The sequence below is a fragment of the Myxine glutinosa genome, chromosome 1 (genome assembly GCF_964187855.1).
Source record: "Myxine glutinosa chromosome 1, kmMyxGlut1.1, whole genome shotgun sequence".
Taxonomy (NCBI): domain Eukaryota; kingdom Metazoa; phylum Chordata; class Myxini; order Myxiniformes; family Myxinidae; genus Myxine; species Myxine glutinosa.
The window spans coordinates 372,849,301-372,876,813 of NC_136261.1; the positions used below are offsets into that span (position 1 = coordinate 372,849,301).

At 47.8% G+C, this 27,513-nt stretch overlaps 1 protein-coding gene across 2 annotated transcripts in view; it reads left to right on the plus strand.

Moving 5' to 3' along the window:
* Nucleotides 1-27,513, plus strand: part of LOC137415095 (E3 ubiquitin-protein ligase TRIM7-like) — an 89,537-nt gene that overhangs the window by 6,129 nt on the left and 55,895 nt on the right. For both annotated transcript variants that reach the window (XM_078770157.1, XM_078770158.1), the window contains exons 2-6: nucleotides 1,478-1,993; nucleotides 6,095-6,190; nucleotides 7,272-7,505; nucleotides 25,748-25,770; nucleotides 26,235-26,362. In XM_078770157.1, the coding sequence (XP_078626283.1) occupies nucleotides 1,517-1,993; nucleotides 6,095-6,190; nucleotides 7,272-7,505; nucleotides 25,748-25,770; nucleotides 26,235-26,362 (958 nt within the window). In that variant the 5' untranslated portion in view covers nucleotides 1,478-1,516. The remainder of the gene's footprint in view (nucleotides 1-1,477; nucleotides 1,994-6,094; nucleotides 6,191-7,271; nucleotides 7,506-25,747; nucleotides 25,771-26,234; nucleotides 26,363-27,513) is intronic.

Consider the following 27,513-nt stretch of genomic DNA (forward strand, 5'->3'; position numbering starts at 1 on the left):
CCGGGGTGGGAGGGGTGGATTAGGGGGGGGGGGTGGGGCGGGTTGGTAGGGGTGGATTGGGGGGGTGGGGCGGGGTGGGAGGGGTGGATTGGGGGGGGTGGGAAGGGGGTGGGAGGGGTGGATTGGGGGGGGGGTGTTGCCTCTGCCTGTCATCATTCTGAGGTCTGCAAAATGAGTTCCAGCTCACTGGAATCGGAGCGATTCATCAGCGGCACAGCCACGCTCCCAGCAATGATGCAATCAGCAGGGGCACAGCCACGCTCCCAGCAATGATGCAATCAGCAGGGGCACAGCCACGCTCCCAGCAATGATGCAATCAGCAGCCTCAGCCTCCTCGCAAAATCTGTATTATAAAAGGAGCCGTCTGTCTTGTTTGTTTGTTTGTCGTGTTATAACTTGAGAATGGATTAACGCATTTCAATAAATCAAACTACGTTGGATTTGGGTAACTCCCGGGAATTTTTTTTTCCTTTATGGTTACATGGACACGCGTGTCAAAAGTGCAAATGTAAACACGTGACCTATCTCCCAGGAATATTTTGGGTTTTTTTCTTCCCCCATACATTTGCCATTTCAGCAAAGATTGGTATTTCCGTCAGAGAAGCGACGGGTCTTATATTCGAGAAAGAATAATAATAATAACTCAGGAAAATACATTTTATTTTTTGTTCTTAATACAGGAAAATAATACTTTCTTTTGAATCCAAACAGCACAAAAACAATGCACAAACATGTTAATTAATGTAATCCGTGGGCTGAGTAGGGTTTACATGCACCCCCTCCCCCCCCCCCCCCCACAACTTAACTTCCCGGGTATGTCCATGTACCCCCCACCCTAGGGGTTAGGAAAAACCATGTTAACAGAAAAAAAACTCATTCCCTCATAGTTTGACCTCTGGTGACCTCATTAGTGACCTCATTTGCATATAACACATATCATTGTAAAGAGTGTCCCAGGATAAACATTTTGAGGGGTCATATGCAACCATAGGATGACGAGGTAAAAAGTTATGGCCATTTGAATTTCGCCTACCCCTAATTTTCAGAAATCACTGACACAGGGGGGGGGTAACATCAAAATATGCGTGGGAGGTACCTTGGGAATGAGTTTGTTTTCTGTTAACATGGTTTTTCCTAACCCCTAGGGTGGGGGGTACATAGACATACCCGGGAAGTTAAGTTGTGGGGGGGGTGCATGTAAACCCTACTCAGCCCACCGACAAATGGTACAGTATGGACAATTTTACAGTTGAATCCCAAACCATATTTTCCCCCATTACCTCCTAAATTTGCGGTTCACGGGGATTTTCACCACCTCGTGAACGACAAGGCATTCCTGTATAGACTTAAACACTGAGTGGGGTATCGTGTTCTATAAACTCTCTTGTTTCTGAGGTAATTGTGCTCCATAGTAATTTACCTGATGTTTTCTTACCTCTAACGTTTTGTTTTTATAACTACCCCTCTCGATCTACAGGCTTCAACACTGCTCCACTTCCTTCTCTGATACAAGAAAATGGCGTTTTCTTCGATGACTGGAGTTTGTGCAGATGAACTTCAATGCATTGTGTGCCTTGAACTGTACGAGGAACCAATTACTCTGCCATGTGGCCACTCATTTTGTAAAGTCTGCATCGAGCAACACTGGGAATGCAGGGAAGAGGCCACAGTCTGTGATTGTCCGAACTGCCGTGAGGTATTTCCGATAAAACCAAAATGTCAAAAGAATGTGGCCCTTGCCAAATTGGTAGAGAAGACGAAGTTGGTGCCAGGAGTAAACGTAGAGAAGACGAAGTTGGTGCCAGGAGTAAACGAAGAGAAGATGAAATTGACGCCAGGAGTAAACGTGGAGGAGCGAAGATGCACCGAGCATGGCAAGCCAATACTACTCTACTGCAAGGATGATGAAAGCTTGATGTGTGTGATGTGCCTGGTTGGACAACATACGAACCATAAAGTTGTTCCTGTGGAGCTTGTTCATGACGAACTCAAGGCAAGTAAATAAATGAAAAGTTTATTTGTTCATGTAAATTTTATCCATTTGAATTTATCTCCAAGAATATATAATCCATTCTCAAAGGAAGTTGAAAGAACAAAGAGCCAAAATATGTAAGATATTGATAAATTGCAAGTTCTGTAATCATGAAAATTTCTCATAACTCAGAACATTCCTCACAAGTGGAGGTTATTTTATAGAAAGACTACCTTCTTATGATACTTTCCCCGACACTGCTGAAGATCAATTGGTTGTAGAATGAGCGAAGTATCAAAAACAAGTTTTTTAAAATTGAACAACTGATAGAAAAGGTGGTTATTGATTTTACAGGTAAAAAGGTAGGCTTGAGAGCTCACCAAATTAACAATTTTGTGCTGAGATTGTTCATGGCCCTGGGCCTAAGGATATAGACCCGAATCTCTGAAAAAGCTTGCAGATGAAATGTCAAGCGATGCTCAAGAATAATGTGTGTGAACAGCATTTTGAGATGTTGAATGAAGGGAAATGTGTGTTAATAAAACATACAGGTTTAGACCACTTTACCATCCCAGGTATATTCATTAAAAAACCACACAAAACAACCTGTTGTTGTTAAACTTCATATGGCACCACCTTTAGAGGCCATTTTTCCCCACAGTGCAGGGCTTGGCCTTTTTCGGGCACCGTGGTCCCCATTGTTCAGCAATATTTTATGGCCGGATGCCCTTCCTGCCGCCAACCCTGTAAGTCGCCTCTTGAGACACACAGGGAATTACTAGTAAACTGGTACTCAATTTGCCGACCTCAGTACGATGACGGGCTGAGTCAGCCCCCCTGGTGTTAATTCAGCGATCGACCGGGATTCAAATCCAGGATCGCAGCATCCCAAGCCGGCACCCGAACCGCTAAGCCAACACCAGAATGTTGCTAAACTTCATATAAAAGGATAAAAAATACTTCCATTTACAGCAATTACCAAGAGGTAATGTTCAGGCCTGGTATTATCCATCACTGGTGTTTGTTTTCTTGTGCTTTTACTTCCTTGCATCACAATGTCCACATTTATACTGAGTCTTGGCCAATGGTCGTCTTATCATGGTTTCAAATATCTTCAATAATATTTATGATGACACGACAATCAGACTTTAACAAATTACTCGACTGCTCGAAAGGATGAAGCAACAAATTATTTTGAGTTTTTTTTAATGATCTCATTTTAATATTCTGTTCAAAGAGGACCAGCATATTAATCATGGAAACTCCTTCAACAAACTATGATGTTACTGGAAACCAAAGTTGAATTGTTCTCCACAAACAAAATGGCTGTTTGAAATGTGCACTGATATTGACAAGGACACCAGTCTACAAATGAACACAGACAGGTTTTTACATTGACAGAAAGGGCCTTAATAATCCAACATTGCAGTTGAAATCAAAACCTTCCTTTTCTCTCATGGCCTGATCTCAAACCATCAGTTTGGTTTCTAACCCCATTCAACCTCCCTGGCCCTCCATCTCCTGCTCTTCCAACAATGGATTGAGGCTCTGAATTTTAGAAAAGAGATCAATTATGTATCTCCTGGATATGGCTCAAGCATTTATCCAAATCTGGTATTGTGTCTACCTCTCCTCCACTTTCATAGTCATGCCTGAGTCTCAATGGGATCCACTCCCAGGTGAGAATCTAAGGCCCCAAACCAGTCTCAGGTTAAAATTTTGCTTATAACTCCACCCTCTGCTGCAGCACCACTCATCCTCCAGACAGGCAGGCATCAGCTTCTTCCCTCTCTGAAGATGTGATGAAAAAAGATGAAAAAAGCAGAAGCTTGAGCAGCCTTGGAATTGTAAACCCTGGTGAATGTCATTGGCTCACTTTGTCTCTTTAAAACGACCAACTGGAAAAACTTCCAATCTACTCCATTTAAGCAACACTTGCAATTCAGGTCTTCAAACGTGTTAACATCTCCATTAGCCACAATCCCTCCTGGACCAACTAAATATCTGAGTTGGCTTGGAAAGCCATTGCCTCATTGGGAATTCTCCATCATGCAAAGACAAATTATAATTTTTAACAACCCACAAGGCTTGCAGCTGCAGATCAATGGAGTATTGCTTTCCTTCTGGGCTCATGTTCCTATTTCACACCTTTTCCACTTGAATCCATGAATACCGAGGCCGTCAAAAGCATTGGAATCTCCTTCAGCAATGCGGCATCCCTGGGCCTGTTACTCCTGCATCGCTGACAGCTTGGTTGGCTCTCTATCTTCTCCTGTGTCCTTGTTAGCATTTCACCCTTTCAATGTTCTGTCTCCTCACCCTTCAACCCCCCATAGGGTTCTGCCACGAACTCACTTCTTGTGAAACTCGCAAAATCCAGACTCACTGCTCACATCCATCAAGGAATGATTTAACACGATAGAGAATGCCCGATCTGTGGTTGCTTTTGCAAACCAACTTTGTAACATGTTCATTGTTCAACCGAAGAGATATCAGAAGTTAGACACTGAATCTCTTGGACACTCAGTGGTTGAACATGGAAATATGGGGGTTTATGTAATGGTCCTTCTGGTGTGAGACTGAGAGATTTGCCAGGTATGCAAGGTGTGATCCATTTTGTTTGTCCAACAATTCCAGATCGTGAGACAGTGATGCAGCTGCTGTATCTGCCTGTCCGCAGGATACAGTACTGTACTATATCATGTGGATTCATTTGTGCAAGTGCTGGAAGTCCAGAAGCCAGGTGTGATGGTTTCTTGTATGCAGCAGTTAGTGAGCTTGACAAGTAGACCAGGATGCTACTTATTATTGATTATCTAAAATATGTCCAAGCCATGTTATATCGACATGTATCTTGACGATTTGTTTCAGATTCAAGCCTTCTTACCATTTCTAATGGCGAAGCAAAATCATTTGCAAAGTTGAATGACACAGAATCCAAAATGATGATCCGTGGTGAGGTTCTTTGAAAAGACGAAAGACTTTCCATCTATATCGATAATGGTTGACATGATTTTGCTCGCAATGGAAGTACGCTTACAGAAACTGCACACACGGTTTTGATGAAACATGCCCACAACCTTCATCACCCGTGATGTACCAATGTTTGTTCATGGCATAAAAAACTCAAGGTCTAAGGTGGTCTGTGGGGCCCCACCCAAAATTGGTATTTCCTCTCTTTTCTAAAACGACACATACGATGTTGCTGAAACTTGGCCACAAACTTCATATCTGATGCCTAATGAAGGTGTATTGACTGAATAAAAAGCTGAGCACATGAGGGGGGTTTACAGGGGAGGGGGTTGTGAGGGTTGTGAGGGTTGTGAGGGTTGACCGCCCCCCAAACCTCCAAATACCAATTCGCTCTCTCCTCTTGAAACTACACACACAATTTCAATGAAATTTGATCACAACCATCATCACTCATGATGTACAATAGTTTGTTCACCGCATTAAAAAATATCGTGGTCTGTGGGGGGTTTGAGTGACTGTTGCTCCTGATCCAGGTGAGCTTCAGAACCCGTTGTCCTATTTTTGCTTGGCTCATGGGGGCGATCCACAAAATGTTGGACATATCAATTTTTTGACTCCGGTAGTAATTCTTGGGAAAAATGCCAGGGGTATGGAAAAGACCTCTTGATATGGCATGTGCCATGTGGCAAAGTATAGAGAAGAAGTGACATTTTATAGCTTGTAGAAAATGCCAAAGTATAGAAAAGAAGGGACATTCAAAAAATCTCATGTGCATGCTGGTCTACCCTTATGTTCTGAGGAGGAACCAAGTAATGCTCCTGAAAAGTTCATATAAATGGCGCCAATTTCATTCATACAGCTGCATGAAGAAGTAAATGTATTTTATTTGCTAGATGTAGGGCACCCCTTTATAGTCCACCTCTGCTTCCTTTAACTATCAATTATTCACCATGATAATAATGTTGATGAGCTCTCTTCTCATGCAGTTGTATAAATAAAGAAGAGTTGATATTTAATTTGGAATCTATAAATGTCTTGTCTCCACTTTTTTGCAAATACATTTTAAAATCATTTTGTGCAGTTTGTGCCTTATCGTTTCCACATACAGATGAACAAATCCCTTTACCTGGACTTATTTATTCTGTGCAGGGCGTTTTGAATGCAAAGTGTCCTGAACTATCAAAGTCAAAGCAGCACCTTGAATCCCAACTCCATCAGCTGAAGCGGGAGGTTGAACAAACACAGGTATGAAGTGCCAAGGAATGGACGTGATTGAAGGAAAGAGAATTAGCATCTGGAAAAAATATTTGTTCTGCAATGGGTGACATCACCACAGCTCAAACTGCACAATATTACTTGCATCTCAGCCATCTCAGGCCACCTCTGGACATCTACACACACGAGCCACCAACCACCTGACCCAAAACAATGTCAATCCATGACCATTAATGTGAGATTTACTTCTAAATCTAACTGAACAGACTTTTTTTTTGAAAGTTGCCTCCTTAAAATGCTTTCAAGTTATTGTTTAAATGCTTTTTTGGATACAAAAGTCAGCTCATGGAAGAGCAAGATACAGAGTGAAAAAAGGAAATGTATTGACGGTGGGGCAGTGGGGCAAAAGGTGGAACATGAAAAGGTTAGGGAATTAATTAATGGGCAAAAAAGAAAAAATAACAAGATGTGAAGAACGCATTAACCTGCAAGACGATTGGTTTAGGGAAGTGGGGAGTGGTGGTGAAAAGTGGTGAAAATAGTGAAAGTGGTAAAATATTGCAGGTTTGGATGGTTCAGGATGACGGGAGAGGGTAGTGGGATGCCAACATCGAGCCGTGGAGGGTAGAGCAGGATTGAACTTTTTCATGAAGATTATTTCACAAGCCAGAGAAAAGAGTGGAGGTGGGCAGGTATCCTGTAATATTACTGCCCACCTCTGTGCAATTCCCTGGAAACAAACTCTGTCCATATCTGAACAAGTGTTGGTGTTTTTTTGTGATCAGGAAATCTGAAATTTTATTTTATTTCTTTCACTTTTAAAGATTTATACCTTTTCTGCCTAATTCTGTCCATCACATGCGAACTAGTTAAAATCTCCCTCATCTCGGTTGGGTAAATGTTGAAATTTTCCATCAACCCATCAACTCACCCCAATAAGTGTTGTGGATAAGTGTCCTGTCCAAAACATTATGTCCTTTTAAATGCACTCGTGCAATATGTCCTCATCCTTCTTCAGTCGTAATTCTTAGTTCTCTTTAGTTTTAACCTTTTTTCTGATGGTTTATTCTTGACTTTTAACTCCAATCGCACAATGATTGATTTATTCCAGGATTCAGGCAAAGGGACTGTGGACAGGATGGAGAAAAAGCGATTGGCGTTGTACCAATATGTGGATAAATCTGTGGATCTGATGAAGAGTAGCGTGATCAAAAGGCAAAATGAGAAGATTTTTCTCCTTCAGAAGCAAATGGACAAGGTGAAGGAGCAGTTGAACTCTCTCCAGGAAACAAATTCCACATTGAAAGCAGCACTCCAGGATCTTGAGACTATTTCATTTTTACAGGTAGGCATTCTTCTTCACCTTTTACAAAAGTGGTCATGTTTAATTGTCAATATTTATTGAATTTAATTTTTTTAGAAGAGAAAAAAATGGACTAATCATAAACCTGCAGGACGTGAGAGCCTATTGAACGCTAGGACTTGGGGTATTGCTCGGAGAGTGAATTAATGGCACATTGTACTTTAGGAAGCATAATAACACAACATGAATATACCATCAGATGAAAGATGTTGTCCTTGACACAGACCCTGGAAGGTTCATTTATCACTCTTGTTTCGGGATTATAGTTCCACATTTACCACAGCAGTGATTGCTGACAGTTGTCACGCTATTGGAGATTGCAAGAACAGTAAGTTACACGTATGATGCTTATATAGGGCTGCTGGTGTGAGCGAAGACCAAGAAAGAAGCATTAATAAGATTTTGAAAGGTAAGTGTTGAGGGAAGATTTATTGATTGGGGTGGGGAAGATTTACATGTTCATGAAGGTGTGGGTTAAGTTTTCTTTTAGTGATTGTAAGAGCAACCACAACAAATATTCGATGACGCCTGTTCCTGACGCCTGAAAGTTGAATTACGATGACGCCTGTTCTGCCACGTCAGTGCGAGGTAGTCTTCCTTTGGTCGTCGCCCTTCAGGGATGAAGGTGACATAATGAAGGCACCGATGACATCATCATTAACATATTGTTACGGTCCGCGGATAAGGATGTTGTTTGCCAAGCGAAGGCACCGCGGCTGAACAGTTGTTCCCCGACTAAACCCGATTCACCCAAACGTTGGCCGTATCGCGCCACAGATATTCAATGTGGAAAAGACTAAGACGACGGATGCAAAGAGGAAGAAGCAGAAGACGTACAGAAGAGTTACAGGGTTTATTATTATTTACACACACATAAGCAAAAAGAGCAGTCACGGGTATTTACAGCGGACATGAAGAAAAGCAGGTAACACAGTGCAAATTACTAGCTTATACTGACTTAATTACTACCCAGGACAGCACGAACAGAACAAACTCACGTACGCAAATGGATGGAAGGGTAGGAATCGTTTGGAGGGATGAGCAGGTGGGATCGCAGGGCACAGCGAGCAGGTCCACTCCGGGCGGGAAGCGGGGAGCCGGCAGCTCCTTGTATTCGGCTTTACAGCGCACGCCGGCAGGGTCACTCGGCTGGTTGAAACGGGGCTGGTTGAAGCGGCTCTTCGTCACAGGCTTTTCGTATCTCGCACGCAACAATGGTGCAACTCTCAACTCTCTTGGACCTCACAACCCAGCTCTCTCTTGGACCCTGTTTGTGACTCTCGTGTAAAAGCTCCTCTCCTTTCTCAGCTCATCTGCGATCTGTTGGGGAACGTCCCGCATCGGGTTATATAGGCCCCGCCCCTCAACCTTCGCGAACCTCCTTGATCTTTCTCTTCAAGTCCAACCCCTTGTTCGTGGTTGGTTGAGTGGGGCTGACTCACTCCTCCCCTCTCTGACGAGGTGCCTTTGACGAGGTGACACCGAGGTGCCTTCGAGGTGTCTCTGACCCGCCTTTCTCCCCCAACCCTGCCTCGTGGTCAATGGCGGCTTTGGAGGGGATGTAATTGGCAATCGAGGCTTGGCAATGACGAAAGGGGGAAATGGAGGTTTTTGGGAATGGGAATGAAGGGAATCTATCTCTTTCACCCGGTGCAATCGAGTGTCATTCTAATGGAAGACAAGGCCTTACTCTAAAACACATAATAAGATATAAGCTACTGAACAAGGGTTTTATCGTGTCCTTCAATGTGGTGTTTCATGGAATTAACTACCGGGACGCCCTTTTTACCTTTACACAACTCTGGAGGCAGGAGGCGCAGAAAAGACAATAATAATAATAAAGCACACAAAAAAAACATACAATCCTCATTTCCGCAACACTGCACCCTCCTCCTCTTAGGCACGTCCCGGGCCTACAACTTTAAGTTAGTGTGACAAGTAGGTGTAGTTCCCTCTACTTTTAACCTGACCCTGAGTGCGACAGTTTTAAAACATAGATAAATATGTCCCGCTGCTCCATTGCACCCTGCCTAACAGACTCACGCCCACAGTTAACCGAATTGCGGAATGGTCTTCAAACTATACACTGACGGTGGGGAGCATTATTTACAGTGATGCTACTTTTATTTACAAAACGCAACCCAGGACCTGTGATTGTTCTTTCTGGGGGGGAGACAGTCTGCTCTGCATCAATGCACCATGAAAGCACCCAAAACACACCAATACACCCTCAAGCACCAATCGGTACACAGTCATCAGTGTTCATCAATAAAAATAAATTAACAACCACTAACCCTGCAGGTGGTCTCTTGCTCTTCGGCTCCCTCTGCTGGCTATTTACTTTCTTCCAGATGTTGTCATTTCCTTTCATTTTCTTACTGGCGGCCTATTTGAGCATAAAATGAAATGCACCCAACGTGTCCATTTTTATTTATTTATGGCCCACAGGGCCGACTAGTGTGGTTCACCTGTGGGGCATCGGTGCCCTGTGGCCAAGGTCCGCCAGCAAGTTTTCGGGCCCTCATGGCCGGTTCCAGCAGAGGGGCCATGCCCCAACCCATGGGGTCCATAAGTGGTGCTCGGCCACAGACATGTGGTCCATAATGTGGTGCATCGATGCAGACAGCTGGTTCTGGGAGTTCCGGGCGCACAATGGCGGACTCACGCACGCTCCCCTCGGCGCCCAATGGCGCACAGGTCATGTGGGAGACAAAAGGGGGGAAGACAGATGAGCGAGGGGTAAGGTCACAAGGGTACACATCAACAAAGGCAATGCAAGGTGAAATGCGTACGGAGAGCGAAGTGAGAAAACTCATCCCTACCGTACGTCACCCCCCCTATCACCTACACTACCCTTGCCCTTACCCAATATCTACAAAAATCTACACATTTACCAATCAGTCGCTATCGTCACGTCTTCCCCATATTTCTTCTATACCAAATTCGTCACCACAATCCCTCTAACCAAAATTTGCCATCACCCAATTCGTCATCAATCCTCATAAGGAGGAAGAGATGGAACAACAAAGCACAATGTCACACCCACGTCATGATGCGTCTCACAATCCTAACATTTGCATCAAAAATAATAAAACAACCTGGCATGGTGTGGAGGTATGTCATCTCAGGTGAGTGGATGCAGATGGTGCGAGGAGACTTCAATCCTAGCTATCCTCTAAATGACTTTAACACACTTTTACACGACCCGGGGTCTTTCCCTGCCAAACCATTGGCAATCTTACTCTATGTGGTTTTAAAAACCAAATTCCCATTGACCAAACTGTGGTGCTTCTCAATTTGGAGTCTCACTCCCCCGATTCATCTCCCGGTGCCCTTGCACAATTTCTGGGCTGAGACGTCTAGCTTTCCCAGCAGGTCTACCCACCTGCACACCTCCACCACTGTAGTTGCCACCCGAGCTTACTTAGCTCCTCACCCTAACCTAACTAACTGGGGAAGGCCCCTCCTGGCTCTGTCACCCCACTCGGTGCCCTCTGGCACTGGGCTACCCGGGTCCATCCTCCGGATCCTCGGGCCCCATCCACAACTATCGGCTCCCAGAGCCCACCTGCGGCCTCACCTGGCCGACATCCTCACAGTGGTGGATTGCCCAAACCAACTACACACACTAACAGGCTACACGCCCAGCCATTTCCACAACACTAATGCACCCATCCAAATACCATTCTGTCACCCGCACCACAGATGCCAATATCCAACCACAACTTACCTATACCCTCTACCTAACACTTACACTACCCGCCCCGGGTATTCGTGATGGGGCTCCATCCTTCCCCCATTCACACCTTCGCACCATCCACTCCACTCCATAGTTTCCACCATGCTCACTCCACGACCATCCATTCCAATACTCCATATATTCCAGACCATTTATTCCATTCACCTGTTGTTGCACACCTGTGCAATATCACCTGGTGCCACCTGCACCCTCCTCCTCTTCCTGGACCATTTGATCAGCACAACACGCAATCACCACTACTCCCTCATACACTGCTCCATACACCTGTCCAGTTGCACACCTGTGCAATCACACCTTTTAACCATACACACGGCATCATCTCATCTACCTACTCCCATCTGAAACTCGCGCTTCCCAGTCGTCCCTTTAAACTATTGCACTCCCTCGTCATTATCATCCAAACTAATCTACCTGCGTCCCCACTACAGGTGTCATTGTCACTACCTAATCTTAACGTCACCTAAGGTCATCTTCTAGGTCCCTACACATTATATCCTAACCCACCCGGGCTAGTTTTCACTGCCATAAACCCCATAACTAGTGCTCCTTTGCCTCCCGCTGTGAGGGATGACAGAGTTGCCATCCCCCCACATCGGGGACGTTCCACTACCATCCCCCCCAGTCCTCTGACGCTACGAGCCCCCGTCGCAAGAGGTACTGGGTCCTGCCTCGGCATCTAGAGCCGAGGCGATCCATGAGGGCACCTGCTCGCCGGCATAACGTCTTATCCGGTCAGCATGGACGATCCGAGGGGGGGCCCGTGGCCCCATTTTGATCTTAACGACCACGTCACAGACTTGCGACAGGACGAATCCCGGGCCTTGCCAGGGGGAGGTGAGTTTTGGGCACCTACCCTTCCGCCTCCGGGGATTAAAGAACCAAATCTTCATCCCCGGAGCGTATTGACTCCCCTGGCTCCGGTCGTCGTACCTGCGCTTCATCTTGGCCCCCGCCAGATGGAGCTGGCGGCGGGCGAAGGCATGGACGCGCTCCATGCCTTCCTCCAGGTGACGTGCGTACCCCCCCCTCGGCGGTGCATCCGTGGTGTCTGGCACAGGACCGCATAGCAAGTCGGCGGGAGCCCGTAACTCCCGCCCATACATAAGCAACGCTGGACTGCATGCGGTGGCCCCGTGCTGGCTAGTTCGGTAGGCCATCAACAAATACGGGAGATGTTCGTCCCAGTCATCCTGACGGGTGGTGGTGAACAATGCCAGTTGTTGGATCAATGTTCGATTGAACCTTTCCACCATCCCGTCAGATTGTGGCCGCAAGGGCGTGGTCCTGGTTTTCCGAATTGACAGGAGTATGCACACATCTTTTAGCAATTGACTTTCAAAATTTCGACCCTGATCGGTGTGCAGCTCCTGTGGAATCCCGTGCCGACATACAAATCCTTCTACGAAGGCCTGCGCCACAACCCCGGCTTCTTGGTTGGGGAGGGCGTAGGCCTCCGGCCACTTGGTGAAATAGTCCATTACAACGAGGATATACTTATTACCTTGGCGGGTGCGGGGCAGCGGTCCTAGAATATCCATAGCCACCCGCTCAAGGGGGGCTCCCACCTGATGTAATTGAAGGGGGGCCCTCATCCTCCGTGCTGGTCCCTTTTTGGCAGAACAGGCGTTGCATCTCCGACACCAATCCTGTACGTCGCGCCCCATATTCACCCAATAGAACCTCCGGCAGACCCGAGATATTGTCTTTGTCCTGCCCAAATGGCCGCCGGAGCAGGTAACATGCACCTGTTGTAAGATGACGTTCTTGAATTTGTCTGGGACTATCACCAGCCAGGAGGTTCTATCAGAGGGAACCTCCACCCACTTGCGATATAAGATGTTGCCTTTCAACTCCAGGGTCTGCCACTGAGCCCAATACGCCTTTGTTTGCGCCCCGAGGGGGGTGACCTCTTCCCCCTTTGGTCTTTGCCCCAATTTGACCCAATTGAACACCGGCCCCAGGACAGGATCCTCCTGCTGGGCCGTGCTCCATGCCAAATCTCCAAATTCCTCGTCCGCGGTTAGTGGCAAAATTGGCCCTGTCACCCGGGTTGCCCGGACGACGAGAATCGGGGCAGAATCGCCCAATTGTTCCCTCTCCTCGTGTCTTGCACAAAATTTGCAGTTTTCCCCCAGACAAGGATGCCGAGAGAGTGCGTCTGCATTACCATGGGCCTTCCCGGCCCTATGGGTCACATCAAAATCGTACTGTTGCAACTTTTCCAACCACCTTGCAATTTGGCCCTCCGGTTCCTTGAACCGAAGGAGCCATTGCAAGGAGGAATGGTCAGTTTGAACCGAAAATTTCCGCCCATACAGGTACGGGTGGAAATGGTTCATGGCAGCCAGCATAGCCAATAACTCTTTGCGAGTGACACAATAATTTCGCTCGGGCCTACTTAAGGCCCGACTATAGTAACCAATCACTCTCTCCACGCCCTCCTGTGTCTGAGACAAAACTGCGCCCAATCCTTCCTGCGCCCAATCCATGTCCAGGGTAAATGTCCCGTCACTAGTGGGGTAAGCTAGAAGGGGTGCGGATGTTAGACACCCCTTCAATTTTTGGAAGGCCTCGTGGCACTCCCGTGTCCAATTAAATCGCGTCCCCTTCTCCATAAGCCGGTGGAGGGAACGGGCCAACTCGGCAAATTTCGCCACAAAGCGCCGGTAGTAGGAGCAGAGTCCTAAAAATCCCTGCACCTCTTTGATGGTACGTGGTGCGGACCACTCCTCTACCGCTTTAATTTTTTCTGGGTCCGTTTTTACCCCCTCGCAGCCGATCACGTGACCTAGATAGGCCACCTCTCTTGCAAACATAAGTGCACTTACTCGGGTTCAGCTTTAACCCTGCCTGTCTGAGGCACCCGAACACCTGGTCCAAATTAGCTAACGCCTGGGGGAAGGTCTTGGCATGTACTAGGACGTCATCCAGGTATACCAGGCATGATTGCCATGGCATGCCGCCTAGCACATGCTCCATTAATCTCTCAAAGGTGGCGGGGGCGTTACACAAACCAAACGGCATCACAGTGAACTGATACAGCCCCTTACCTGTGGAAAATGCCGTTTTCTCCTTCCCTGTCCGATCCATCTCCACCTGCTAATAACCACTCTTGAGGTCCAAAGTTGTGAACCAATTTGAGCCCGCAACGGCATCGAGGGTGTCATCAATCCTTGGCAGGGGATATGAGTCCTTGAGTGTCACGTTGTTTAGCTGGCGATAGTCCACGCAGAACCGCGTGGTCCCATTTTTCTTTTTGACCAGCACAACAGGTGACATCCAAGGACTTCCCGAGGGCTCGATCACGCCTGCATCGAGCATCTTTTCAACCTGCTCGTCAGCTTCCGCCCTCTTGCTCCAAGGGAGCCGTCGGGCGGCCTGACGAATAGGCCGGGCCTCACCGGTGTGGATCTGATGTTTCACCAGGCCCGTACATCCAATATCCTCGGTGGACAAGGAGAAGAGGTCCAAATGGGACCCAACCAGTTTGTGTAAGGCCTCCCTCTGGGTACCTCCCAACTCTATGCTACTCCGATTTACCATCTCGCAAATGGGATCGGGCCAATTCCTAGAACTTATTGAAGGCTCCCCCTGGGGCCGGCTCGGCTGGATGTTCTCGCCCCTCACTGACGCGACTTCTCTAACTGGGGTGCACCCAGCTATCTTCGTGCCCTTTACTATAGTGCGTGGTTCTGTGCTAATATTAATTACTCGGACGGCCACCACCGGCCCGTCCGTTTTTACAAGGGTGCGGCCCACGATTAAACCAGGTATGGTTCGCGCTGCCACCGGTTCGACCAGGCCGCAGGATTCCTGCCATGTCGGGCGGGCTGACCATCGGGCCAGCACTATGGCCTCGGCCCCCGGAGGGATGGTCACGGCCTCAGGAGCCTCCAGCTCCACCCTCTCGGCGGTGCTCACCCCCTCCAATGGTAGCTCTTCCATCCCCCATTGCAGGATCCCCCGGCCCAAGTCGATTTTACAACCACCGGCAGTCAACAAATCCAACCCTATTAAGCACGGGTCGCACACCTCCGCCACCCAAACCTCTATCTCTTGCTTTACCGATCCCAACTTGAGGGTCACAAAACCACGCCCTATGATCGGAGCTGTTGCCCCGGTAGCCAGCTGCAAGCTATGATTTTCCAGACGCTGGATTTTACCCCAGCCGTCTGCACTCGAATTAAGGATCACGGGGCTGATGATCGTGGTGCTGGCTCCCGTGTCCACCACGGCGTCTACTCCCACACCGGCAATTTTGCACCGAATTGTCAAACTACCCGTTCCAATTTGGCCACAATGAATGACCTGTCGCGTCAACGAGGGCTTCTCCCCATCCCCTACTGCCGAACACCGCCCTGCATGCCCGGCACGTTCTAGTTTCCCGGGCCCTGGCGGGGGGGGGTGTCTGAGGTCGGCTAGGCCGATCGATACAGGGCGGAGTTGAGGGCATCGGTTGGCGGGGACCGTCCCGGCGCGGAGCTCGACACTCCCACGCACGGTGACCCATCCGAGCACAATTATAGCACCTCACCTGGTAAGGTGCTTGCCTCCGGTATTCCAAATTTCCCCCCCTGTATGTCCGAATTGGGGTACTCTGTCGGGGACTACCGGGGGCCACCACTGGAGCCGCCTGCCATGGTCCAAGTCCCGCTAGACGCCGATCCACCAGCCTCCGAACCATGCTCTCCAGGTCAGGCCCCCCGTCGGGGGCGGGCCCCACCTGACGCACCGCCACTGCGTGGCGCTCGCCTCCCCGGGCCAGGGGCCTCGCTGCTTCCCAACGGGCTGCAGCATCGGCCGCCTGACTCATGGTCTGCGGGCGCCACATGGCGAGCTGTTGTCGGAGCTCCAGATCCGGAAGGGCCTGAATAAAGTGATCCAGCGCCAGGCTTTCCTGGGAACTCGCTGCCATGTCCGCGTGTGCAATCCCTACCGCGCGGCGAATATCGTGAGCAAGTTCCCCGATGGTCTCCTGGGGCTTGCGTTTACGCTGCGCAGGTTGAGCTTTAACAAGTTCGCTTTGCTACTCGATACCGAAACGGTTAATTAAAGCCGCACGGAGAGCTGGCAGGGTGAGAGCACCCGGTGGTAAAGCTGTCAGCACCTCCGCCGCCGCACCGCGCAGTGCCCCTACCAGGTGTACTCCACCTTCGTCCGGATTCCAACCGTTGCCTTTACACACGTACTCAAACTGCGCCAGGTACGCCCTCAAATCACTGTTGCCGTCATACGGCGCGAGTGGGACCTTGTGGGCGCCCGAAGGTCGGACCCCGCGCGTCACTCCCTGCGGGATCAACGCGGGACCAAACCGCTCGGGCTCCCACAGTACGCTATTCCCGGGGGGCTCCCGCGCGTCCCCCGTCCCTCCAAACACTACCCCTCGTGGTGTCGATGCCTGGGTCGCCCTTCCGCAACCCGCTACCCACTCCATACTCGCACACCCTTGCTCACCAGCACCCCCCTCACTCCCCATAGCCAGACCTCCTTGCACACCTCCTCTTTCCATACACTCCGGACCAGTCATACATCTCACCATTGGTCCCTCACGAACACCCGGGTCTACACCACCCCCCAAGCCGACTGAATCTCCCCTCACACCATATACATTTCCGCGTACATCGTCACTCACCTCGGTACCTCGTCGTCACACCTCCTCTGCCACCTGCAAACTCTTTATTTGGTTAGTGAGCACATCATCATGATTTGAACACAGACATTGTACCAATTCCATCACTTCCTCCCTTATCTCCTTTTTAGTTTCCCTTCGTCTCTTCTTAATTTCACTCACCCCTTCTTCCACTTCCTCTAATTTTTCCTTTGCCTTTGCCTCCTTCATCTCCCGGTGCGCTCCCTCTATCTCTTCCTCTAACGCCACTTTAACAGTTTCTATTTGCGTCCTTACCTCTCGGTCCTTCGTCTCCATTACTTCTGTCACCTCTTCCAACTTCTTATTCAACCCCTCATGTACCATCTGACATTCCTTCTGTGTCGCTATTAATTCATTTTTTATGTCCTTTTGTGTCGCTTTTAACCCCCCGATTATTGCAGTGTTCTTTTCCACTTGGTCCACGAGTTCCTTTTGTCCCACTGTCAGCTGTTCTACTCCCCTCGTCAGACCCTCTATTCCTCCTTGTAACCTCGCCGTATTATTCCTCACTTCTTTCTCTATACGCTTTTCGCCTCGCTTTCCCTCCTCGCGTACCCCCGAGACCTCCTCACTTACACCTCGCCGTATCTCCTCTTTCATCTCCTCCATCTCTTTTGTAGATGCCACCCTCATCTGTCCCAATTCATCCCTCTGAGCATCCAATTTACTTTCTAACCCGATTTTCACCTCCTCTATCTGGTTCCCCATCTGTTCGATTTCCCGGGCGGATTGCTCCCCTATTGCCCGCAATTTGTCTTCCATCCTATTTTCTAGCCCCTCTAACCCATTTTTCACCCCCTCTATCTGATTCTCCTGGGCAGCCATTCTATTTTCCACCCCCATTAACCCATTCTTTACCTCTTTTATCCCGTTGTCTAACCCCTCAAATTTAGCTTCTAGCCATTCCCCCATTTCTCCCATTTTGCCCCCCATTTCGCCCACCAATCGCTCACTATCAGCCCTCGCTCCGTCCCTCATTACCCCCATTTGGCCCTCCAATCGCTCTCCCTGAGCATCCATCCGGTTCCCCATTTGTCCCATTTTGGCTTCTAGCCTGTCCATACTGTCGTTCTTTTTCTGTACTTCTGCCATGAAATGGGCCATGAAGGCTCGCATGTACCCTGGCATCTCTGGCTCGGCTGCCGCGACCACGGGCGCGACTCGATTTGGTGCTGCAATAACCATGTGCGTGAGGACGCCATTTTGTGCGCCTGATACGTCCTCAACCACATTGCCAATGTTCTCCTCTACTTCGTCCCTCTGATCCTGGGTTACTCCTAACCCCTCCTCTAGCTCACCCACCGACATCCCGTCGCCTTGACCAGCCATGGCGCGATTTCAAAATTCGGGTTTTTTTTTTTTCTTTAAAACAATTTCAGCAGCTTGTAATTTTGAGCGCGTTACGCGTGCTTCAGGTCCGAATCCGACACTTCTGACACCATTTGTTACGGTCCGCGTATAAGGATGTTGTTTGCCGAGCGAAGGCACCACGGCCGAACAGTTGTTCCCCGACTAAACCCGATTCACCCAAACGTTGGCCGTATCGCGCCACAGATATTCAATGTGGAAAAGACTAAGACGACGAATGCAAAGAGGAGGAAGAAGAAGATGTACAGAAGAGTAACAGGGTTTATTATTATTTACACACACATAAGCAAAAAGAGCAGTCACGGGTATTTACAGCGGACATGAAAAAAAGCAGGTAACACAGTGCAAATTACTAGCTTATACTGACTTAATTACTACCCAGAACAGCACGAACAGAACAAACTCACGTACGCAAATGGATGGAAGGGTAGGAATCGTTTGGAGAGATGAACAGGTGGGATCGCAGGGCACAGCGAGCAGGTCCACTCCGGGCGGGAAGCGGGGAGCCGGCAGCTCCTTGTATTCGGCTTTACAGCGCCCGCCGGCAGCTCCTTGTATTCGGCTTTACAGCGCACGCCGGCAGCTCCTTGTATTCGGCTTTACAGCGCACGCCGGCAGGGTCACTCGGCTGGTTGAAACGGGGCTGGTTGAAGCGGCTCTTCGTCAAAGGCTTTTCGTATCTCGCACGCAACAACGGTGCAACTCTCAACTCTGTTGGACCTCACAACCCAGCTCTCTCTTGGACCCTGTTTGCGACTCTCGTGTAAAAGCTCCTCTCCTTTCTCAGCTCATCTGCGATCTGTTGGGGAACGTCCCGCAGCGGGTTATATAGGCCCCGCCCCTCAACCTTCGCGAACCTCCTTGATCTTTCTCTCCAAGTCCAACCCCTTGTTCGTGGTTGGTTGAGTGGGGCTGACTCACTCCTCCCCTCTCTGACGAGGTGGGGACCCGCCTTTCTTCCCCAACCCTGCCTCGTGGTCAATGGCGGCTTTGGAGGGGATGTAATTGACAATCGAGGCTTGGCAATGACGAAAGGGGGAAATGGAGGTTTTTGGGAATGGGAATGAAGGGAATCTATCTCTTTCACCCAGTGCAATGGAGTGTCATTCTAATGGAAGACAAGGCCTTACTCTAAAACACATAACAAGATATAAGCTACTGAACAAGGGTTTTATCGTGTCCTTCAATGTGGTGTTTCATGGAATTAACTACCGGGACGCCCTTTTTACCTTTACACAACTCTGGAGGCAGGAGGCGCAGAATAGACAATAATAATAATAAAGCTGTTACATATTTATGTGAGTGTATGTGAATTACCAGTCAGGTCTTTGCTTATCCGTGTGTAGTATATTAAGTTGTGGTGTAGTTGTTGTGGTTGGAGGGTCAGGAGCCCTTCGGAACCAGTGGCCGGAAACGGAAGTGGCCGGAAACGGAAGAAGAAAAAACACGAGGAGAAAAGGACGGGGGTTTCTTCTTCCTCGCCCCGCGACGACGAGAAGGTGGAATCGACCTTGCGCTGCGCGGAACAAAGAGGCGTTCCGAAACCCGTTTGGCGAGAGGAGTTACCTGGACGCGTAATTACCTTTTGACACGTCAAGTCCCCGTGAGTTCGTGCACGGAACCAAGCGGTCGCACGTGGGGCCGCGCGCGCGCGTTGCAAACCGCTCTTGGTTTGGCCCCGTCTACAAGGACGCGTACGGGTCGCACGTTGAGCCTCGCTCGCGTTGCAAACCGCGTTTGGTTTTTGCCCCGTCTACAAGGACGCGTACGGGTCGCACGTGGAGCCTCGCTCGCGTTGCAAACCGCGTTTGGTTTTGCCCCGTTGCTTGGCAAGGAGGTGCGCTGCAACAGCTGTCCCCGGTACGAGACGGCACGTTGGAGCACGTCCGCCCAGGGTTCGTTCAACCGCCCGTGTGCGGAGACGAGAGACATTGTGGGAGACATTGACCTCGGAGGGAGTCAGGAGTGGGGCTCACGTGAGGAATATATAAGATGGCCATCTTAGAGTTTGTGTAGATGAGTATACCTTTGTAATATTGACTGTGCATTGTTGATGGTTGTGGATTGCTCAAAGAATATATTATTGATTATTCCGGATCCTTGGTGTGGGGTTTCTTCTTGACCGGAATTCATATTGATTGCGTTACGAAAGCGAATAAACCATATATCTTTCTGGCGGGGTCCCTCCCCCGGTTCGGGGGATCACCCAGACCAGGTAGTTACCGGGAGGACCACGTAACAGAATTGGGGGCTCGTCCAAATTACGATTTGCGGTTTCGCAATTGGGTCTACGTCCGGGATTTAAAATTGTATAAAATAATAAAATAATAATTTTTATTAATTAAAATTTATTAATTAATTATTAATTGATAATATTTTTTTTTTTTTTGAGAAATTGGGGTAAAATCTTGGGTGAAGGTTAACAGGTGTTAACGATAGGCACCATGGCGTTTGTGGCACAGAACTTTGGGGTAACACCGAGTGAGGCACAGTTCCGAGCGTTGCTAAAGTCGGACCTCTTGAAATTGGCCAAACATTTTAACTTGGAGGTCCGAACTAATTTGAGGAAGGCAGAGTTGCAGGCCACGGTGATACAATCTATGGTGGGATTAGGAAAATGGGACGAGTTAGCCTGGGAGTGGCTACCCGAAGAACCAGAAGACGTTGAGCTCCGGAAACTGGAGTTGCAGTTACGGAGCCAGGAACGGATTAAAGAAGAAGAAAGGAAAGCAGAAAAGGAAAGAGCAGAAGAAGAAAGGAAAGCAGAAAAGGAAAGAGCAGAAGAAGAAAGGAAAGCAGAAGAGAGGAGAGAAGAGAAACAAGCAGAGGAAAGGAGAGTGGAACGAGAACTCCAGGAAAGGATGAAAACAGAGGAAAGGAAAGCAGAAGCAGAGGAGAGAAAAGCGGAAAGGGGATTAAAGGAACGTGACATGGAGCTTCAGCAAGAAATCAAATTCAAGGAGCTGGAGTTAATGAGAGAACGGGGAGAGGCACCACCCTTGCTGACGGGGTCGACACCTAACCAGAAAACCTGGGATGTGGGCAGACATGTGAGGCTGGTTCCACCGTTCAGTGAAAAAGAAGTCGCGAAATTTTTTCCACACTTTGAGAAAGTGGCTCGACAATTAAACTGGCCGGAGGAGGCCTGGACCATACTCGTGCAAAGTGTGCTGGTGGGGAAAGCGCAGGAAATTTATTCGGCGCTACCAATGGACCAATGTGCAGATTATGAGGTACTGAAGAAGCACATCCTCAAGGCCTATGAGTTGGTTCCGGAAGCTTACAGGCAAAAATTCAGGAATGCCAGGAAGAGGGAGAGTGAGACCCATGTGGAGTTTGCCAGAGTGAAAGAAAACATGTTTGATCGGTGGTGTGAGTCAAAAGGAGTCGGGAAAGACTTCGAGAAATTGCGGGACTTGATCCTGGTGGAGGAATTCCAGCAGTGTGTCCACGAGGACATCAAAGTGTACCTGCAGGAAAAGAAGGTACCAAAGTTGTGGGACGCAGCCACCATGGCAGATGATTATGCCTTAACCCACCGAATAGGGGTCCACGAACCTAACTCCTCGCCTAGATCTCCGCAGGGGAGGTGGGGAACAGCAGGTGCGGAGAACGACCATACATGGCGGCGGCCTCGAGATGATTATGGGGACAACTATGATACCCCACCGGTTCGAAATCGGAGGGATGAGGGCCCAAGACAAACTTATAGTTCGGGGGGCCCGAGGCAGACCACGAGTTTTTCCTCCGGGCCTACTTGCGCTTTTTGCAAGAAACCTGGACACTTGATGTCCAGTTGTTACCGCATGAAAAGCGAAGACCCAGAGCGGAGTCCGACTACTACGACTCCAAACGCAATGGCCATTGTGAGAAATCGCCATCAAAAGGGTTACCAACCCTTCATTTCAGAGGGGTTTGTGTCACGGGATGGAGCCTCGACTAACCGGAAACCGGTTAGGATATTGAGGGACACAGGGGCACATCAATCTTTAATGCTTGAAGGCATTTTGCCATGGTCCGAGGAGACGGCAACGGGGGATAGTGTTCGTTTACAGGGGATCGGGGGCGGTGTTAGTGCTCCCCTTCATGTCATCCATTTGGAGTCCGATTTGGTGTCAGGACCGGTCACCGTCGGTTTACAAGCCACGCTCCCTGTAGAGGGTGTATCTGTGGTTATTGGGAATGATTTGGCCGGGGGTCAAGTTTATGGTAACCTGAGGGTTGGTAAAGAGCCCAGCAGGGAAAATAACGCCACACCAGCTCGGGATGGCGACAAAAGTGCCAAGTTATTTGTAGGGGGACTGAACTTCAAAACAGAGGAAGAAGTTCTGACCTCTGTCTTCAACAGATATGGGCCGCTGGTGGAAGTGCGGTTGGTAAGAGACTGGGAAACGCAACAGTCAAGAGGGTTCGGCTTTGTCACGTTTGCCAACACAAAAGACGCCAGAGAGGCAGAGAAGAATTGGAATGGCAAGGATTTGGAGGGTCGGACCATAACAGTAGGGAAGGCATTTCGTAGGCGTCGAGAGGTCTACAGGAGAGGACAACTGGGCGGTAGTTTTGGTGGTGGCCGAGAAGGAGACCGCTATTCATGGGACTACAGGGACCAGTGGTCCCACCCTAATTATTAGGGAAGTTCTGAGAAGTTGAAGCACTGAAGGCGGCGGAGCCGCCGAGCCAAGATTCCTACACGAATTAACCGTGAACGCCGTTCCTAAAGGCGTCCGGGTAGTGAACTTTCATGCACGGACTAACCGTGAACTCCACGTTCCTCAAGGCGCCCATGTAGAGAACTTTCCTGCACGGACTAACCGTGAACTCCGCGTTCCTAAAGGCATCCATGTAGTGAATACTCGGCTTGGCCTCCCGGAAAAAGTGCTATCGAGTTGCTTAACTTTGGATCTTTGATCAACCCTTAACCTTCATTCCCAAGATACGGACGGTCAAAGTCAGAGGGTCATGAGAGGGAGTTTGATTTGGCAGGGACAATGTCGTTGTTGGTACTTAGTCCAGAGGGAGTAATCTGGAGGGGTTGAGTTATCTGGTTTGTTTCTCCCAATTTGGCCGGCAAAGAAAGTTTTCGCTGGGTTCAAACTTTCTTTCTTGAAGGGGGGGAGTGTTACATATTTATGTGAGTGTATGTGAATTACCAGTCAGGTCTTTGCTTATCCGTGTGTAGTATATTAAGTTGTGGTGTAGTTGTTGTGGTTGGAGGGTCAGGAGCCCTTCGGAACCAGTGGCCGGAAACGGAAGTGGCCGGAAACGGAAGAAGAAAAAACACGAGGAGAAAAGGACGGGGGTTTCTTCTTCCTCGCCCCGCGACGACGAGAAGGTGGAATCGACCTTGCGCTGCGCGGAACAAAGAGGCGTTCCGAAACCCGTTTGGCGAGAGGAGTTACCTGGACGCGTAATTACCTTTTGACACGTCAAGTCCCCGTGAGTTCGTGCACGGAATCAAGCGGTCGCACGTGGGGCCGCGCGCGCGCGTTGCAAACCGCTCTTGGTTTGGCCCCGTCTACAAGGACGCGTACGGGTCGCACGTTGAGCCTCGCTCGCGTTGCAAACCGCGTTTGGTTTTTGCCCCGTCTACAAGGACGCGTACGGGTCGCACGTGGAGCCTCGCTCGCGTTGCAAACCGCGTTTGGTTTTGCCCCGTTGCTTGGCAAGGAGGTGCGCTGCAACAGCTGTCCCCGGTACGAGACGGCACGTTGGAGCACGTCCGCCCGGGGTTCGTTCAACCGCCCGTGTGCGGAGACGAGAGACATTGTGGGAGACATTGACCTCGGAGGGAGTCAGGAGTGGGGCTCACGTGAGGAATATATAAGATGGCCATCTTAGAGTTTGTGTAGATGAGTATACCTTTGTAATATTGACTGTGCATTGTTGATGGTTGTGGATTGCTCAAAGAATATATTATTGATTATTCCGGATCCTTGGTGTGGGGTTTCTTCTTGACCGGAATTCATATTGATTGCGTTACGAAAGCGAATAAACCATATATCTTTCTGGCGGGGTCCCTCCCCCGGTTCGGGGGATCACCCAGACCAGGTAGTTACCGGGAGGACCACGTAACAAAGCACACAAAAAAAACATACAATCCTCATTTCCGCAACAATATATTATTCCCCATGGGGAGTACTTGACAATGAGCCAAATTTCAATTTTTTCCATTGAGTAGTTTTGGAGATATGGAGGTGCAACTTTTTTCCAAGGTGGCGTCCATGCCACGTGACCTATGACGTCATAATTAACAGCAAAAAAATCAATTGGCAGAGGCGCTCCGACGGTAAAAGTTCACGTCAATCGGACCAACAGTTGCCAAGAAAATGAATTTTTAAATGCAGACATGGCACACGTGTGGCACGTGGCACACATATGGCACACGTACTCACCTGAATGCTTAACCCCACTTTTCACTTCACGAGCGAAGGTTAATTAGATATTTCTGTGTTGTACACCACTCCTTTCCTATGCCATCTCCTGGCGCTGCATGACATCATTGCTGAGCCCCCTTCGGTGCCCGGCAATGGCGCACACTTTAAGGGAGACATCGGTTTTCACTCCGGTTTCTTGCTTTCTTGCTTTATTGTTTTCTTGGTTGCCGAGCGATATCTCTGAGGTCCTTTGAGCTAGGAAGCTGAAATTTGGACACGACAGTGACCAAGTGATGGGCTACAAAGGATATTTTTGATTTATTAAGCAATTCATCGATTAATTATTGAATTTGTCCGATTAATGACTTGATTACTTAAGTTTTTTTAAAGTTATACATTCGGATAAAACGGTGGTGGTTTAGGTATTATATTAGCCAATTGATTAATTATTTAATTATTTTATGATTATTATTTATTTATTTTCATTATTAATCATTTATATATTTGCTTTCTCATCTTTGCACCTTTTGAGCTAGCAAGCTGATATTTTGACACGACAGTGACCAAGTGATGTGGCTAAAAACGATATTTTTGATTTCATGATTAATCATGACTTATTGAATGAATGACTTATTGAATTGATTTTTAAAAAATTTACAGCTTCGGATCAACGACTGGTGGATTACTTATGCTATTAGCCAATTGATTAAGATAATATTGTATGAATACCCTTTATTGATTTTAGTTACGCAATTAATCAATGAGTTATTGTACACCTCTCCCTCCCAATATAGTCTCTGAGCTGCCCGGCGGTATTGCCATGCGCCGGAGGTGCCCCGGCAATGCCGCGCTGGAGGATATATATTTATTTGGAATGGGGGCGGTGTACTTTGAATGTATCTGTACTTGTTGTGTTGTTATTTTCAAGGGGGTACATTAAACAGCCTGTAAAATGAAAATTAATTTCACGCTTAAATTTGCAAATTCAACAGTGTGCATTATTTACATTTATGAAGAGGGCATTCATTAACGAAGAAGTCGTGAGGTAATTCACTGTTTTCTTCCTTTTCAGGGTTATAAGGATGTCATAAAAAGGTAAGACTGTGATGGTGTCCATCACATTGTTTGACACATCATCATGCTTTTTTCCTCATCTCTGTTCCTTCTTCATAACCATCATCCATTTTCATTCATCTCCACATATATTTTATTGTCTACTTCTTCCAAAAATATGTAATTCCCAAAAATGTCGCAACACGTTCTCATTTGATGATCCTTGTTATATAATGTAACCTGAATCCATATTATATGAGAGAACATGAAGAAAATAAAAGTTTATCAAGTCCATTTGTTTTAAACATTCGCCTTTTCATATATTCGCTGAATTATAGATTCTCATCGAAAGATTGGCGCAAATATAAATTCCATCTATCATTCTATTTCAACCACACTTTTATCGATATCTTCCATATTTGAGGCTTTTATAATATCATTTTACAAACCCTTTTCTCCTCCAATGACCCCCTGACCTCCTGAAGTTTTTTCTTTTTCATGCCAAGGCTCGAGTCGGTGTCACATTTTCAATCTCCGAAGATGGCACAACCCACAGAGTTGGACTTCTCCAAGGAGGAGAAGAATCTGGGCTCATTAATTGTACTCCATGAGAACTTTCTGAAGAATATAAGGAGTGAGTGACAAAAATGTGCGATTTTGTAAGGAGAATAATTATTTGGGGAAAATGAGATGCGAGAGAACCAGGAAGGATAATAGAAAAGTGAAAAGTATATAAATGACAAAGATCATTGTCCTCCTCTCATACACAACTTTCAAAAGGACATAATCTTTTGGGGCATCTTAGCGGTGTTTGGGGCACCTTAAAGGATACCGTACAGTACCTTCAGAAAGTATTCACACCCCTTGACTATTTTCACATTTTGTTGTGTTATGGCCTGAATTTAAAATGGATAACATGTAGATTTTTTTGGTCACTGATCTAAACGTAATACCCCGTAATGTGGAATTAATTTTTTTAGAATTTCCTTTTACAAAATAATTAAAAATGAAAAGCTGAAATGTCTTGAGTCAACAAGTATTCAATACTTTTCCTATGACACTCCAAATTGAGCTGAGGTGCATCCAATTTCCTTTGATCATCCTCAAGATGGATGTTCAACTTAATTGGAGTCCACTATGGCCAATTCAATCAATCAATCAAAATGGTTTGTCGAAAGCATGTCTGGCAGCGAATGGCTGAATTGCACATGCATACATATTCATAATTTGCAATCAAAGATTGCTTACAAGATAAAAGTTTATAAAATACAATTAGTGCATTGACAAAAAAATGTTAAATTAAAAAACAAACATGGCACGTTTCAAACAGAGCTAATGGAGCTCAATTGATTGGAAATGATATTATAAAGAAACACACCTTTCTATACAAGGTCCTGCAGTTGACAGTGCATGTCAGAGAAGAAACTACCATAAAGTCCAAGGAACTGTCCGTATAACTCTGAGATAGAATTGTGAGGAGGCATAGATCTGAGGAGGAGTATCAAGCAATTTCTAGAATGTTGAAAGTTCTGTCCGACCAAACTGAGCAACCGGGCAAGAAGCACCTTGGTCAAGGAAGGTGAACAATAACCCAATGACCACTGTGACAGAACGAGAGTTCCTTGGCTGAGATGGGAGAACCTGCTGGAAGGATAAGAGTCTGCAGCACTTCACAAATCTAGGCTTTATGGCTGGATTTGTGAAGCCAGAGAAAGCCACTCCTGAGAAAAAGGCACATGACAGCATGCCTGGAATTTGCAAAAAGATACGTGAAAGACTCTGCGA